General features: G+C 32.5%; 1 protein-coding gene across 1 annotated transcript; it reads left to right on the forward strand.

Moving 5' to 3' along the window:
* Positions 1 to 799: 799 nt before the first annotated feature.
* LOC125068709 (xanthine dehydrogenase 1-like) lies at positions 800 to 17,830 on the forward strand. The gene is made up of 17 exons (XM_047677999.1): positions 800 to 842; positions 6,804 to 6,961; positions 7,924 to 8,084; positions 8,537 to 8,913; positions 9,132 to 9,352; positions 10,368 to 10,470; positions 11,494 to 11,621; positions 11,865 to 12,152; positions 12,479 to 12,640; positions 12,804 to 12,932; positions 13,023 to 13,507; positions 13,823 to 14,006; positions 14,641 to 14,836; positions 15,028 to 15,794; positions 16,139 to 16,331; positions 16,683 to 16,796; positions 17,760 to 17,830. The coding sequence occupies exons 1-17, from the start codon at positions 800 to 802 to the stop codon at positions 17,828 to 17,830; spliced, it is 3,780 nt and encodes a 1,259-aa protein (XP_047533955.1).
* Positions 17,831 to 18,141: the final 311 nt, after the last annotated feature.

The following is an 18,141-nucleotide window of genomic DNA, read 5'->3' on the forward strand; positions in this document are numbered from 1 at the left end:
GATTAATTACTGATATATTATTTATTACGATGCACACGTATTATTGTCATACCGTAAATTGAGTAATACTTTGTAATATGGCTTTTATTAGTTCTAAATGTAAAAAACACCTTAAAATATTGAATACTGTAATAACGAAACGTTATTGGAATTAAATATATATATGAACATATATATATAAAATTAGCATCAATGAAAATGGAATTTTATTTTACCGTACATCGCACTACTTTTTCGTCAAACATTTTCTGATACATGGTATACTGAAATGTAATAATAAATGGTAAATATTATTTGTAGAAAATATTCAAAATTAATAGTTTACAATACTGTGTTACCGATAGTTCGAACTAAAATCTCCGCAAAGCGCTTTAATATAAGATCACCAGTTTCTAACTAAGAAGAAATTCAGGTAAAAATAAAATACGTCATTGTGTTCAAATGTCTATAACCTAAGCCCAGTATTTATAATTGAAATCTGTCTTCAGCGCTTGTCGGTGAAGGAAAACATCGGGATACATTTTAGCCATGTGTCTGTCACACCGCACTGGAATAGCGTGGTGTAATAAGCTCCAAGCCTTCGCCTCCACGCTGATGTTTACAGTTATATTACTCGGTACCCTTTCAGACTTGATAACGCCTTGATATACTACTGAATATTTGATAAAATTTTAATTACTTCTTTGTCGCAATTTTATTTATTGGTGGTTACTGCATTTTCTTATCGTAATTGTGCGATGATTGACGCCAGCAATTTGAAAGAAACTTATTCATTCCGTTGGCTTAGATGACCGCGGTCATGGATAGAATCAAGTTTCAAGTAAATGGGATCGAGTGTTCGGGTATGGAATTTAAACAATATAATTTTACACGAAATACATTTTAAAGTATCAAGATTTACCGTCTTAAATTTCATATAATAATTTTTTTTATAAATACTAATATTGAAAAGATTAACAGGATTCCTTTTTTATATGATGTATTTAAATTTTAGGAGTAATATTCCTTAGTGTTCTGTGGGGTTTATATTTATAAATTTTATTAATATTAAAAAAAAAATTAAGAGTGATTTATTTTCCGTTAACTTTATGGAAGCGATTAGAGCAATTTTTAGGACAAAGTAGAGTGCAACGTTTCTTAGTAACGTTTTAAAATGATACGTTTCTTATATTTTTTATCAATTCATATATATGTATATGTCGTTAGTAAGATAATTAGTAGTACATAATAAGACCTATGCTAAGAAATGGGAGTTCCACAAGGACCAATTTTGAGTCCTTTTCTATTTCTGTTTGTTGACGATACCTCACTGATTCTTAAGATCGACAGATTTTAAACTTCAGCGGAGATCTCATTTATTTTTCCTAACAATAACACTCAGTTCCGCAGCATACGCGTTTAGAAAAGTTAGAGAACTAACTGATTTTGATACTGAGTGTAAATATTTTGTACAAAATGGCTGAACTGCGACTAAACTTTAGGATATTCAACAAAACAATGTTGGGTCTCAAAAATCAGAAAAGTCCGTAACTACATGTGTCTATCTTATAAACTCCACTCATTATAACTAGTTTTATTTATTATCTACTAAAAATGAATACAAAAGTATCGGTTGTTTGTGAAGACAAAAGTCAATTTATTATTAATTATTATTCAGATAAACATGTTAGCTACTTAGGGCGTCTGGTAAAAAATAAAATTATAGTAGAACATTCTAATGATTACTTGTGAAAATATCATTGTTTCCAAATAATTCGCCGCGAAACGAGATACTTATTAAATTAATTAATAAACTATTTAAATTCTTATTTTTTTATTAATAGTATGCACCGGTGCGAAGCCGGGGCAAGTCGTTACTAGTACTCTGTTAAATCATACACATTGTTAACGGAGCAATCTATCTACAATAAAATGGACAAGATTTCGATATTGTATAATCTTATAGGTAACGTTAGTGTGTTTATAATCAAATCTATTTGGTCAATTTTATTATAAACAATAAGTGACACTCAAAATGTCTCAACAGTTTTCAATCTCGCTAGATTCAGGTACTGTTATAAAATTTAAGTTTCATGCCCCTTTTGTTTCTTACTCGACTACGCACGTAATGATAAAGATCTTAAAATCTAGTAGTTAAACATGATCCTAATGTGTTTAACGATTGACTTATATCCTACTAGACAATCTGTTCAAAATTAGAATTGTGTCACAGTAAAAGAGAGGGTTAAAACAGAGTTAGTCTAGTGATTAAGCCGAGACGATCGTGCATATCTGGAATTATAGTTTTTATCTTTTTATGTTTGTGTCTGAGTAATAATTGTAATTATATGTATATTAAGAAGATTAGACAATAACTATAACAACATATAATCAACATAACAGGTTAGAACCAAGACGAAAACGAAAATCAATTTTATACTTACTTGACAAAGTTTATGTCCACAGAAGACTTTATTGTTCTCTGAGAGAATAGTCTTTACAATATCAACGAATGATATACGGCAGTTTTCTAAAAATAGTACTTTTTAACAATATTTTTAATAACAATTTATCTTTTTCGCCATTGGCATATCTATTTTAGGTATATTTGTTAATCTATGTCGGTATATCGGTTGTACTACTTCCTTTTCGGTAAATCTATTATCTTCGGTAAATCAAGATGTCTGTCGTGCATGTAATTTTGTATAGAAGATAATACGAAATAAATTAGTTACAAACATAGTGCGAAAGTAACAAAAAATATTAAGAATATAGTAATAGTCCGCATATATAATATATATATAATAGTCCGCATTTATTAAGAATACAAATAAATTGCTGCTTTCAACGACTGTCAGCTCCTCTCAGTCGCTCGCATTCGACTTAATGAGTTGTGGTCAACTGACCGTAACTTAGTGCCTAAAATCTCATTACCGGACAACGCGGCTGTAGTAGTACGTATAAGTCAACGGTTCTGACCAAAAAGTTTACTAAGAAGTTTCTATATTTATAAGTAGCTGTACATTGTTATATGTTAATATATGTTTTTTTATTTAAGTTCGTAGCGCTGCGTTTTGACAAAATAAAAACGATCACGATGTTTTCCTTCACCGCCGAGCACGAGATGAATTATAAATACAAATTAAGCACATGAAATTCAATGCGTGCCTGGCTGGGTTTGAACCCGAAACCATCGGTTAAGATGCACGCGTTCTAACCACTGGGCCATCTCGGCTTGTATAATTTTAGTAAGAATCTATTATCTTTGTGTGTATATGCGTGTCCTGTTTGTGAATTATTACATTTTTTACATTTAAATTAAAACTTTAAAACGACGCATTAATATCATTGATAAAAAGTAGATAAACACTATCATTAAATATGATAAAACTTATCACTTAAAACTTATTATCAATGTGACATTTAGAAGACTGCACCCTCTGACTAAAAAAGGTCGTTTAAGACAATTATAAAATGCTCACTACTTTTCCTCCAATGGAGGGTACAGATGAATAAAACAAATGTATACAAAGGTTATATTTACGTGGTGGTAGGGCTTTGCTTTCCGACTTGGTAGGCTAGGTTAGTTTGTAATAGGATATTGATCGTTCGTAATCTGAAATCATCAAATGCTTAGCCTTATTGAACCATTGCAATTATCGTTTTGAATTTTCGTTCATGTGTGCGTGCGTTATCTGTCCATAAAAATCTTTTGGACGTTTTTTTGTAGATACTTAGACGTTAGCAACTGAGATAGCAAACATTTTTTTTAATTTCAACGTTTAATTTTATTTTTATGAAGTAGTTCAACCATGATTCATGGTGAGTATTGAAACGCCCCAGACCACAAAAGGGGGGGGGGGGGTCTTTCAAGCAGCACAATCGGTATAACCAAACATCTGTTCTAACGAAAAAGTGCCCTCCAGCTTTTGCTTTCAAGCAAGTATCCGGGATAATTGAGATAACTGGTATCGAAAGGTCAGGGGATTTATTTCTTGGTTTAAAGAACATTGCTGGCCGCACTGTTGAAGATGATAGACAGCATTGAGGTTAACTTGTTGTTAATGTTAGTGTACTCGACCTTAAACAGAGTAATTATGGTTGGGGTGTGCACTGCTGAACGACCGTTCTTTTCTTACATGATGCGCTACCGTAATTGTTTTATAAAGGAGATCGAAATGTGATCGAAATGAGATCGAGATGTGAAGCGAGTGACGCTTTGCTGCGACTGATATGGTCGAAATGTAAAGAAGTGAGCCCAAAGAAGATGCCAAGAGGGAAAATCCCAGATCACAAGTTATTCACCATGCGTACGATTGTCAAAAGCCAGGCCAATGATTAATACCCTTACACCAGAGGATCTGGTAGTGGCTCAGATATCCATTAGTTGCCTCTTACGACACACATAGGAGAGGGATTTATAGAATTGTATTCTCCGTCACAGTACGGATAAAATTCAAATGATATAATATTTAATTATGGCCTTAGTACAAACACAAAAAAAAAACTGTAATATATTTTAGATTTAGCCGCGTATGCTAGAAACTCGTTATATCTACAAATATATAACATACAAGCAAACTACATAGCTGCTAGAAACAAACGGCAACAGCTTGTCAATATCTCCCTAAATTGTTCGTTGCTGGACATAGGTCGTATTCGAGCAAAAGGCTTGGGGCACGTTGAAGCTTATGGAATATATGTAGTATAATTCTATCCGATACATGTATATTTCCTCACGATAATATTCCTACTGCAAGGTATGAATTAAAAATTAAAAAAAAATTCAACTCGCTGCTTGTCCGGCTATGAACCCGCACACTTGGTTTGAGTATTCAAAGGTTCCTCTCTTATAGCATAAAACAAAATAGATAAAATAGATGCAAAAAACTTGATCGATTATATCCTTCAAATGACCTTAAACACAAATTCTTAAGTAAAAAGTATTTAACAAAACAATTAGCGGAATCACGGCTTGAGAAGTTGCACTAGGCAATGTTTCAAGAATTTAAAAGCATTTACGATTGTACAATAAGACGTATAAAAATGATAATTCTTCATTATCTTATCCCAATTTTACTTGGGATCGGCGCAGCATGTCTTCTTCTTCCATACTTCTCTGTCGGACGTCATCATCATTAAACATGATGTACGTTTATAAAATATTTTTAATACATAGACATGTTTAGGCATAAACAATATAACATGATAATATAATAATTTGAAACTAATATCGATAATTACATCAAATTCATCGTATCATAAAGTCTAGCTTTGTATGAATCCAACCATAAAGATGTCTGATAAGTCCGAATACAATAAATTGTTTTGGACAAAATTTATAATATCAATAACACAACAATAACACATAACTAAATATTTATATATTTGTGTCAAGAAACTCATTTAATGGTTGAAAACATTTGTCAACCGAACGGTTGCGTAGTATTTTCTTCGTCTTATATAGGGGTAATTAATTTTCTTTTCATGACAATTGTTTAACGCCACAAGAGTTCTACGTAATTCAAAATTGACATTTTTATATTTTTCAATATACCCGAATTCGTAAATTTTTAAATTTGTGAAAAGAGACTTGCATGAAAAGAGACTTGACATGGTTGCATCACTTTTCTGAATTAAGAAAGCCCAATTCATATCTGAGCCATTACTCCAAATCAAAAAGCGGTACCTAATATCAACATATCCATAATATGCCAATAACGCTGTGCTTAGTAATTTTTGATATATTTTCTAATGCAAATATATTAGAAAATATATAAATAGATTAGATTATATTACATAAGTATGTCTTGTGAGGACCCCGAGAAGAAAATTCATCTAAATGGATTCCTATAAAATTTATAGTAGATATCTGTTCTATATGTTCAATAGCACATGTTACCGTGCTATTTTCATGTGTCTTAGCATTATATGTTTGGTTTTTAGACTAAAAAACAAAATAAGGTTTTAAATTGTTCATATTCGTAACTTATTGCTTTATTTATTTCTTCGGAATTGTTTATGTTTTTAAAATATGGTAAAATTATAGAGAAGTAAACTCTAAATGAAATGCATTTATGTTTGGTGTTATTCGGGAGGTCATTTATGTATAGTACAGATAAGAATGGCCCAAGTACATCTAAATTTGTCCAGCAATTTATTGAGACATTGCACGTAATATAGAAACGGTGCTATCTTCTAAAATTTTGCTTCGAATTATATGATATAAAAACAAATTTAATCTGCCCATTATCTGAATAAGGATTAATAATTAAGTGAAGAAAATGACTTCGCAAATAATCTAAAGATTTTTACAAAAATAACAATTAATAAAAATAGCTACTAAGAGTGTATCTATGAACTATCTATTCGGGAATTTTCTGTAGACATTTTTAGGACCTATAATTTTCTAGTACATTATATTGATTAATCTTCTAAGGATTAGCCAGCGTAAGCCATGTAAGCGTGTAAAAACAGGCATTTTGATAAAACATTGTCATAGTTCATCCATTGTGCTCAAAACATTCCAAATTATCTATATCGTCCTTCCTCATTTATCGCTCTTTCTATTAGGGAAAACTGGATCGAAATCCATTAAGTGGCTTATAAAAAGAAAGTCAGACCGAACCAAAAAGAGACTTTCTTTTAAACTATTATTTTTAAAAATAACAAATATTATAAATATAATTTAACATTGTAAACCTGTCTATTGTGAAAAAAATATTGGTCTACTATTTATCTCGATGAGAATAAAAACTCAACACTGGTGTCATTGGGAGCCAGAAGACTGCTTTATTTGGATTAATTTATTTGAATGTTTTTAGTGGGGTCCGAGGTTAGCTCCACCACCACTCTCCTGGACTACCTTCGTAATACGTTAGAACTCCGTGGCACCAAGTACATGTGCTTGGAAGCCGGATGCGGAGCTTGTATTGTTACTGCTACGAAGGGCAATGGGGAAGTTCCACAAGGTGTTAATGCTGTGAGTTACTATTGTCACACTATTATCAATACTTGTTACTTGGAATAATAATAATAAAAAGTATGACATGACGTAAATTATGAGGAAAATCCCACTTCTGGGCTAAGTACTCTTCATCTTTTGAGGATGGAGGAGCGTTCTACCATACTGCTGTAATGTATGACCCTATTTTCTTTCACCGCCTAGTTCGAATTGAATTGAGCACAGTGTACCTGCAACTTTCGCTTAAAGTCTGGACTGTCTCGATATAATGATATGAGTTCAGAGACTTATAGTGAAAAGTTACTTAGATTTCATTTAACTAGGCCATACATATTATGATCAGAAATTTAATGCAATTGCCATAAAAATACTTATAGCAGAAGCTCCGCACGTATACGTGCTGATACTAGTATGAACTGCGAATATTTATGTTGCGTGAAAGTTATGCTAAACAAAAAAGACCAATTTTAACAAAATAAATGCTTATAAATACAATGAATTAACAACGGATGATAAATATTGGTTAATTGGTATATGATTCATAATTTAATTATGGTTTAATACGAAATCGTCTAAGTGTCGCAAATGATAACAGTAAACAGGTAAGGTGGAAAATAATGATTATCTAATTTAACCAAGAAAAATAATTAAAAATAAATTATTAATATCTATTTTTCTCGATAGTACGGATCACTCATAACACTTTACCGCCAAACAGCATATTTTCGTAATATTGTTGTTTTCACGGTGAGTGAAAGTGTGAGTGAGGGTAGCGAACCAGTGAGGAACAAAGCATCTTAGTTCCCAATAATGGTGTCACATTGCCATAAAAAAGACCGTTTGCCAGTCCGCCTATCTATTATAAGCGATATGAAAACAACAGATGTTATTTAAAAAGAATGACGTTGTATTGCGATACCATTTACAGCCCTATTCAATCAGTAGATTAATTAGTAAATTATATATATTTTTTTATTTAGTGCATGGTGTCAGTGACGTCATGTCAAGATTGGGATATTACGACGATAGAGAAAATTGGCAATCGTCTCGACGGTTACCACCCGGTGCAAAAAACCCTCGCTGAACATAACGGAACACAATGTGGCTACTGTTCCCCGGGATGGGTCATGGCGATGTACAGGTAAAGATTATTTCATTTGCACTCGTACATTTATGAATAAGATTTCGTTTGAAATTTGTTTCATTAGAAAAGTTAATAAGGCATAATTTTTTATTTTAAGTCAAAGATTAAATTAATCATATCTCGCTGTTAAAAAATATCTTAATCTAATGCATGTCTTAAACGATACTGAAAACCTTTGAAGATATATCGTAACTGTCTATAGTGTATTATCCGTTTATTTAGAATAACATTATTAATAATTAATATTAAATAAATATTATTTACATATATCTTAGTGTGTTTAGGTATTACACTTCAAAACCCATGTGGGCCCCGTGTCCAAAAGTAGAAGAGAACGTTTTTTAAACGATAATGTTGCTTTTGCAAATCTTCTCTTGCTTATGTGTGACATTATTTTGAATGTAATGTTCAATAAAAAAACTTGATTAGGGTTAATATTCATGTTTCAGTCTTTTGAAAACCAAAAAAATGACAATGCTTGAAATTGAACAGTCGTTTGGTAGCAATATCTGCAGATGTACAGGATATAGACCAATCCTAGAAGCCTTTAAGAAGTTCGCCTCAGATGCACCCGATCCACAAATACTACCAGATATTGAAGACTTACAACTGTGCGATAAAACTGGCGAAATTTGTGTTAAAAAAAATTGCGACGACAGCGATTGGTGTTTTGTTTCCGGAAGTGATATGCAAAGTGGAGTTAAATCTATTAAATTATGTGATGACAGATACTGGTACAGAGTTGAGACATTAGCAGATATATTTGACATATGGCATGCAAATGGCGTCCAATCTTACATGTTAATAGCTGGTAATACAGGAAAAGGTAAAGGAAATGTCAAAGGAGTACAGATTATATTTATAAATAAGAGTAACTGCTAGTTACCTTGTCAGTTAGTTTAAGTAGAACTTACATAACATTTCGATAGTAGAATAATTATGTATAGTAGATTTTGAACTCGTAAAATGACTGTTTTAAACTGATCTATTGATTTTAAGTTATGAAATATTGATAACCAGCTAATTATGAATATCATTTTGCAGGTGCATTCCCGATATTAGAATATCCTAAAATACTCATCGATATATCTGGAGTATCAGAACTTAAAGGGTATAGCATTGATCAGAATTTGATTGTTGGAGCCGGAAACACGCTTACTGATGTTATAAGTATTTTTACGACCATGTCTACACATGAGGATTTTGAATATTTAAACATTCTTAACGATCACATTAAGCTCGTTGCTCACATACCAGTTAGAAATGTAAGTATTCTTTTAAATCTTATATTTCTAAATTTATTTCATTTAATTTATCAATTGATTTTACTAATGGTAGTGCCACGCTACATACCTCTTGGACGAATGTATTGGTAAGCCCGGGGAAGTACCACTCTCTCACTAAAAATAGGCGGAAAGTGGTAGCTAAAATGTCGTGGTTCGTCCGGTATTTGAGACTCCAGGAGGCCCGATTTTCCTTCCCACCTCAAACATAGTGGTTATTTACCGGCGGTGATTATTCGAAAACGCGTCGATGAAAATCGGAACAAACTCATGTCTGAAACCGCTAAAATGTCACTATTTGTCTGCCACAACTAGCATCAGAATACTTGGCGTTGATGTTTCGAGCCTTGTTTTGTTCCGATGTCACGTGGAAGGTAATGCCAAATTAGCATCTAAAAAGCTTAGTTTGCTCAGCAAGGTAAGGCGGTTCTTCACATAGGCCCAGTGCCTAAAACTATACAAGGCACAAATTTGTTCTCTCATGGAGTACTGCTCTCACCTCTGGGCCGTTGCTCCCCATTATTATTAGTTTATTCCATTTGACCGTATTCAATTCAGATCTTGAATTGTCGAAGCCCTTTTCGATCTGCTTGATCATTTGGCTTTGCGTAGAGATGTTGGATCACTTTACATCTTCTACCACATTAGTAATGGAGAATGTTTCGAGAAGTTGTTTGGATAAATTCCGTCGAGAAAAGAACGTACTCATTTCTTAAAAGCCGGCAATGCACCTGCAAAGCCCTCGGTGTTGCAGACGTCCATGGGCGGTGGTAGTCACTTTCGATCAGATGAGCCTGCTGCTCATATGCCACCTATACCATAAAAAAAACCTTATAAGGAAGCTTCTTTATCACTTTCACGCGTAAGGGATTAGACAGCTTTATCGTTATCCAGCTGTCGGCTCTTGCCTTTAATGGCAATCAGATGGCTCGCCGATGTTGAATATACCTCTATCAAAACAAGCCACTAGAACGTACTGAAGGTAGTTTTGTTTCAGTTGGGAACTGTAGCTGGCAATTTAATGTTAAAGAATAAAAGTAATGGATTCCCGTCAGATATTTATCTTCTCTTTGAAACGGTTGGTGCGCAGTTAACTATTGGTAAGTCTGCACATTGGTAGTCTGCCTATTGGTAGTCTGCATACGATTATACATTATTATAGCAGTAACAATAAGGCGTGATATTTTAATCCAAAGAGAAACAACATAACATATCCAAATCCAACGAAAGAGACACAGAGCTAGTTAACATTTTAATAAGATTCGATTTTGGATTTTAATGAAATAAATTTAGAACCATCTTACAATTAACAGAATGGCTGGTTTATCCTTGACATATAAATTATTGAATAAAAAATGAATCTTTCCACAAAATAAAATCCGAACAGATGGCCTTTTTGGAGTTGGATAATAATTACTTTTGTTTAACTAAAAGTTTTATGAGAAAATACCGTTCAAAATCTTCGCTCGATTCTCAAGAGTAACGAAACTGACTTACTTACTTTAGTATAAAAGTAAAAGCAATTGTGTTATAAAAAATATACAGTTAATTTGTCTATCGTTGTTTTTTCGTATTCATAAATTATGCATTTAGCAAATGCGTTGCACATTATTTATATTATTATATGCTACAAAATTAAAAATGACATTACACTAATTATTATAATAATACTCAAAAAATAGTACATTGTTTTTAGGGTTCCGTACCCAAAGGGTAAAACGGGACCCTATTATTAAGACTCCACTGTCCGCCCGTCAGTCGGTCCATCTGTTGTCGCTATAAACAACAAATACTAAAAAAACAGAATGAAATGAATATTTAAAAGGGTTCAAATACAAAAGACATGATTACTTTACCGTTTTTATAGATAATGGTCCTTGGCCGGTGTTTTATTCTACTAATGAAATTATAAAATTTATTTTATTTGTAATTTGTTAACTATAGTTAACTTTGTGTTATTTCTATTTGAATTGAGGGAAATTAATGAATACCCGAGAGTGCACATATTAAGTAAACAATTACTTAATTCGGAGTGTGAACGAATTATTATTAAATATAAATTACGAGGACATACTTAAATATAAACGCATCATAATCAATAATTGCATCAAATATATTTCCAGTATCAGCGCCGGGTGATAGTAAAATATTAACGATGCAAGATTTTCTTAATGAAGATATGACGGGGAAGATCATATTGAACGTTCTCTTACCCCCTTTGAATGCTGCTCACAAGATAACTACATTTAAGGTAAGTTATTTATAAAGAAATAATTTATATATTCTTTACCGAAGATTGCTAGGCCAAACCTCAGCAAGCACAATTTCATAAGTTTCATTTGAGTATATAATTTATCTCGTGCTTAACCTTGGCTGAAAACATCGGGAGGAATCCTGCATGTAATGAAAATATTCCGCAGGTGTTACTACCTTCAATGAGGAAAGATATACTTAGAGGCTGTTACTTTAATTATGTATTTTTTTTTATTATCAGATAATGCCAAGATCTCAGAGCGCGCATGCAATCGTCCAAGCTGGCTTTAATTATAAATTAAATGAAGCTGGAGTAGTCGTGGATAGTAGGATAGTGTATGGAGGCCTTTCCGAAGTATTCACAAGAGCTTGGAAAACCGAAGCATACCTTCGCGGTAAGGCTTTGTTCAGAAACGAAACATTGCAAGCTGCTTTGAAGGTGTTGAATGCAGAGCTCGTTGTCACTGAAGCACTGCCAGCGCCCCCTGTTGAGAACAGGAGGCAAATAGCTTTGTCTCTGTTTTACAAGGTGAGACTTTAAATATGGGTATGCTTGCTATTAATATTATCAAAGTTGTAAAAAAAAAAGATTGTTTATGAACGCTTGTATTATCCAGCCTTTAAAAATAATAAAAATAAAAAAAAATTTCATAATACAGCTTAATTCAGACACGTACCAAACCATTATCTTAAATTCTAGTTATATTTATTTTTTTAAAAACTTAAGTTATCTCTCTCTGATTAAAATTCGTATCTAAGAAACAAAGATTGTTTGATGAAATGCTTATATCTCTTTTTAATTTAATTCTTGTTTTATTGTCCCGGATAATACATTTACGTAATAATCGGTTTCAGGGTCTCCTGTCATTATGTCCACTAAAAACACTGCATCCTCGATATTACTCTGGAGCCGTCAATATACACGAAACACGGCCGGTGTCAGACGGCAAACAAGTATTTACAACTGACCCTACGATCTGGCCTTTGAATAAACCATTTCCAAAACTGGATGCATTAGTAAGTTACTAAGAATTTTGCTGCAATATTTTTTAAATAAACTGCTCCGAAATAAAGTTGCATATCATTCGAAAATTTAGTTGTTCTTACATGTATCTGAATAATTAAACAGGCGAAACTAACCTCTTAATATCGATATAAATAAAGTTCAATTATTTTTCAGATCCAATGCGCAGGTGAGACAAAATATACGGAAGATGTACCGTCTCTTCCTGGAGAAGTCTATGCAGTATTTGTTCTTTCGACTGTAGCTCGTGGTAAAATAGACAGTATTGATCCTAGCAAAGCCTTGGTAAGATTAAAGATTTGATAAGACTTATAAGATAAATAATGGTTTATTACCTTAGTATCTCAAGTTGTAAAATTTATTCCAACTTCCCAGAGTGAACCCGGAGTTATTGCTTTCTATTCTGTTTCTGATATACCCGGTCAAAATACTTTTACTCCACCCATAAGTATATTACATCCAAAACATGAAGAATTGCTTTGCGATGGAGAGGTCAAGTTCTTTAATCAACCGATTGGAATTATTGTTGCTGAATCTCAAAAGTTAGCTGAAAAGGCAGCCACAATGGTCGAAGTTAAATACAGTAATTTGAAAGCACCAGAGATTGATATACGTGAAGCCATAACTGACCCAGCTAAAGTGTCTTTAGCAGGATCGTTCGAAGCCACAAAAGTGGGCACTGATGTTTTTAAAATAATAAAAGGTGAAAATACTATTTATGGTCAATACAATTTTACGATGGAAACTCTGGTATGTGTCACACTTCCAACTGAAGAAGGATTACTAGTGTATGCTGCGACTCAATCTATAGATACGGTACAACGCACTATTTCCAGACTATTAAATTTGGAACAGAACAGGTATGTTGACAAACTGGTAAAAACTGTTTTATTTCTTTTAGCTTAATCGTAATTTACTTTTACTATTTTAGATATTAAACTCGTTTAATTTATTTTGCTTTAGGATTATATGAACAATAACGAAAAATCTCACAGACTTAAAAACTGAATCGTTTATCTAGTAAATGGCATATACTAGGAAATTAACAGGAAAAATAAATACTTAAGCTAGTGTGCGTAAAATATAAGCGATTACTTAGAGCTTGAGTGGTTTTTTAAATATATTTTTTTATGCAAATTTTGTGCTTTGTTAATTGATATATGTTTTCCTTACAGGGTTGACGTTTTCGTGCGACGACTGGGTGGTGGCTTTGGCTACAAAATATCTCGGGCCACACAAATATGTGGAGCCTCTAGTCTTGTGGCGTTCAAACTCAATAGACCTTGCCGATTTATTCAGCCCCTTACACATAATATGCGGGCTATAGGAAAACGAACACCTTGTACTTCTAACTTCGAGGTACTATTTTTGATAAAAATTACTCTAAGATTTTACAATGCCAACCTATATTTTATAAATTTCTTTTGTGATGAAGGACTTGTCACAATTTAGTTAGATCAAATATACGCGTTTGATACTAATGTCATTATTATTTTACGGATGATTTTATATGATAAATCTTTTTTAATAAAGTATTTTTACAAAACAAAAACAACACTTAAACGATGTAAACATTTCGTCGTACTATACTATTGGGTATATGTTTGATTTTAATTTATATTCATAACAATATTTTTTATAATTTATTTATGTGATCTATCCTTCAGCCGACATACTTTTTTATAGACCTTCTTCTCGATTATTCCAATGATATCTGTAATGAAACAGATGCTTTTGATCATTGGTAACATGAAGATCAGTGATCATTTTACCCCTTTTTATTAGGCGTATCAATTCCTTCTATATACATATTACTATACTATATCCTCTACACCTAATTTGAAAAAAATAGCTCACTTACTCTTTTACTCACTCATTATAATCAACAAGATTATTATCGTCAACATCATCAGCTCATGTTTGTCCTGATAGTTCTCTTCAAACGTCTTCAAAAAATCGAGGAAAATAATCAATATATACTTAATTTTATCAGATGGGTGTTAACGCAAAAGGAGAAATTCAGTACGTAAATCATAACTTGTACGATGATAATGGTTACATTTATAATGAACCTATTGTATCTTATGGCATCGACTTATATTCTAATGTTTACAAAAGTGAGGCGTGGACTCATAAATCGTATAATACTGTAACTGATACACCTTCAAACAGTTGGGTGCGTTCTCCTGGTAAGACTAAATTTAATGAAAATAAATTTATTTCATTGCTTTTTTTAAAATTCCCTCACTTAGTTTAACTTATCGGTACAATAAAAATATATTGTGCGTGTTGTATCGTGTAAATACTCAGTAGCTTTATTGCACTGGAAAAATTCAGGTTCATTTAAACTTGTAAAATAAATTTTCATTTTATTCTACAGGGTCCTTGGAACATGTAGCGATGGCTGAAAATATCATGGAACGGATAGCTTATGAACTAAATTTAGACTCATTAGAAGTCCGTCTATCAAATTTAGATCGTGAAAAACATGGCCCAATTCAAGAAATGTTAGATACCTTGAAAAGTGAGTCACAATATGATGAAAGAAAAGTTGCAGTGGATAAATTTAATTCCGAAAACAGATGGACAAAACGTGGCCTAAAATATTCTTTCCTTAGATGGTCTCCATTGGGTCCTATATACTTTAATGTGACCTTGACAGTCTTTCAAGACGATGGCACTGTTGCTATCACTCATGGAGGAGTTGAAATGGGTCAAGGTATTAACACAAAGGCTATTCAGATATGCGCATATTTACTAAAAATACCAGTGGAAAAAATTAAAATCAAACCAAATGACACCATGATAGCCCCAAATAGCTGCTTTACGGGTGGTAGTATAACTTCTCACAATATTGGTATCGGAGTTCGAAGATGCTGCGAACAACTGCTAGCAAGACTGGAACCAGTTAGAACTCAATTGACTGATCCAACCTGGGAAGTGTTAATAAAGACAGCATTTGAAAGGAATATTGATTTACAAGTACATGGTTTCGTTAATACAGATGATTTTCAATCGTACGAGGTACACGGAATAACGTTGGCTGAAGTTGAAATAGATGTTCTAACCGGAGAATGGGAAATAATAAGAGTTGATTTAATAGAAGATGTCGGACGAAGTGTAAACCCTGAATTAGATGTTGGTCAAGTGAGTGATTTTATTGTATTTTTTTAAATATTGCCATTGATAAGGCCTTCTGCGGGCAAGTAGTTACGTGTTGTATTAGAAATTCAAACCTAGCGATACAAAAATGTTTTATAATATGTAATGCATTAAATTAAAAAAAGATTTATGTCCATAGATACATAGAATTTCAGATTGACGGAGTAGGGGTATGATTTGTACTTCTGGTGTCATGACATTGTCCATGTTCAAGTATTGTAGTTCTTTTTCTATTAATTAAATTCATACTCCAGCTAATAAACATGGTTGAAATCCGTTTTGTATAATAGTATTCTTTTTAATAAAGATTAAATATATTTATTTTACAGGTTGAGGGTGCTTTTATTTTTGGAGTCGGTTATTGGACAACGGAACGATTGGTATACAATCATAGCAACGGGGAATTGCTTACGAATCGTACTTGGGATTACTGGGTTCCCCAAGCAAGAGACATTCCACAAGACTTCAGGATATACTTTAAAAAAGGTTCCTTTAGCACAGACGTTATTCTTGGCGCCAAAGGTGAGCATGCTCTTACTAACTTGAAATGTGTATTGTATTCTCTGAATGACCGAAAAACTTTACTCGATCAAGTGTTGTGTTTGATTCATCTATAGTATTATATATAATATTACAGATTTCCTGTGCTACTTGCTTACTATTTCCTTATTTTTAAATTAGCTATTTGCTAAGGCACCGTATAAATCTAATTCCTTTGTTTTTTTTATTAGTCTTAGATTACATTGACAGAAGAAGTCCGCTTGGAATCTGCTCAAGTATTTCTTCTGCTCTTCCCATACTTACAATTTGACCTGCTCATTAATTCATTAGTTATTATGGTAATATTGTTGATATGACTTTATTTTAATTTAGCGACCGGTGAACCTGCAACAAATATGGGAATAGTGATTCCTTTCGCAATGCGAGCCGCTATAGCAGCTGCTCGAGAAGAAGCTGGTATTCCTAAAACACAGTGGTTCCAAATAGGTACGACTTTTTTTTATTAACTTAACCAAAGTCTTAGAAAAATGTCTTACTTTATATATAATATATGCATTAACATTATCGTTCCCATTACGTATCTAAATATTGAAATCGTGGAATAATATCTCGTGAATAAGTACCAAAGAGGTTTCAATATGTATGAACATTACTAAAAATTTTACCAGTAAGCCCGATAGTGGTAGTGCTAGATTAGCAGCATGGATTCTGAAAAATAAACTCGGAACTTAGGATATCCGATTTTCCGCAGGTTTTCGGAGTTATTTTGAGTTAATTACGTGAGCATTTTACGTTGGGGCATTGGTCGTCATCATTAAAATAGTATTATAATTAAATACCATCACGACTTAATTTAATTTACGTAATTACAATTATTTTGAATTGTAATTATGGTATTTTGTTTGCAGTTCATCTGCAAATTTTGAGTTCGTTTTTTGAAATTAATTCTGGATTTTAAATCTTTATTATTAGTTTGTTAATATTTATTTATTCATCCCTTTTTTATTTATCCATGCCTTTCAAAACTATCTAACAGAAGTTATGTAAGTTATAATAATTATATAAGACACATAAAAAACTAATGTGTAGTTTATAAAAAAAAATGCGTTTTTTTTAATTTAATTTATCCTTTCGTGTCAACCCTATCAGAATTGGTAATAATAGTTTTCCAATGCCTTATGCAGTCCCGTGTGGGAAGATACCACACTCATCATATGTGCCACCGAGCAACAATACCTACTTTGTATTTTTGTGTTCCGGTTCAAAGGGTGAATAAGCCAATATAATAGCAGGTACAAGGGGCATAAGAACTCATTAACAATTTTAGGTAAAAGAGCGACAGTGAAGTTTGTGTTGACTCGAGAATTGGAGGATTCACCATACTTTGCCTAGAAGAGGCAGATACTAGCACTAAATATGTTGTAATCGAATTTTATTAATTATTTTCAGATGGTCCCTACACCGTTGACAAGATCGCCTACTTCTGTAAGAACAAGCTTGAAGATTTTAAATTTTATTAAAATAGGAAGAACGAAAACATCTAAATAATAAATAAAAACTAAACTACTGTTAAAATAATTCCGTTGTTAAAAAACCTATTTTGTAATTTTCGTTTTTTCTTGTCACTTTATTATCACTGTTTCAAAATTAGATTTATCTTTTGAGTAATTTTATAGTTTTCACAGATGGAACGGTTTTTCAAATAAAATATATTTTATTCAAGTTAACTTTATAAGCATTTTTGAATGGTCCATATTCCATACTTACCACCGTCTCGAAGCAGCCTTCAGCTGTAGCAATTTTTTTAAAATAAACCAATTTTTCAATTCAC

The sequence above is a fragment of the Vanessa atalanta genome, chromosome 14 (genome assembly GCF_905147765.1).
Source record: "Vanessa atalanta chromosome 14, ilVanAtal1.2, whole genome shotgun sequence".
NCBI lineage: Eukaryota > Metazoa > Arthropoda > Insecta > Lepidoptera > Nymphalidae > Vanessa > Vanessa atalanta.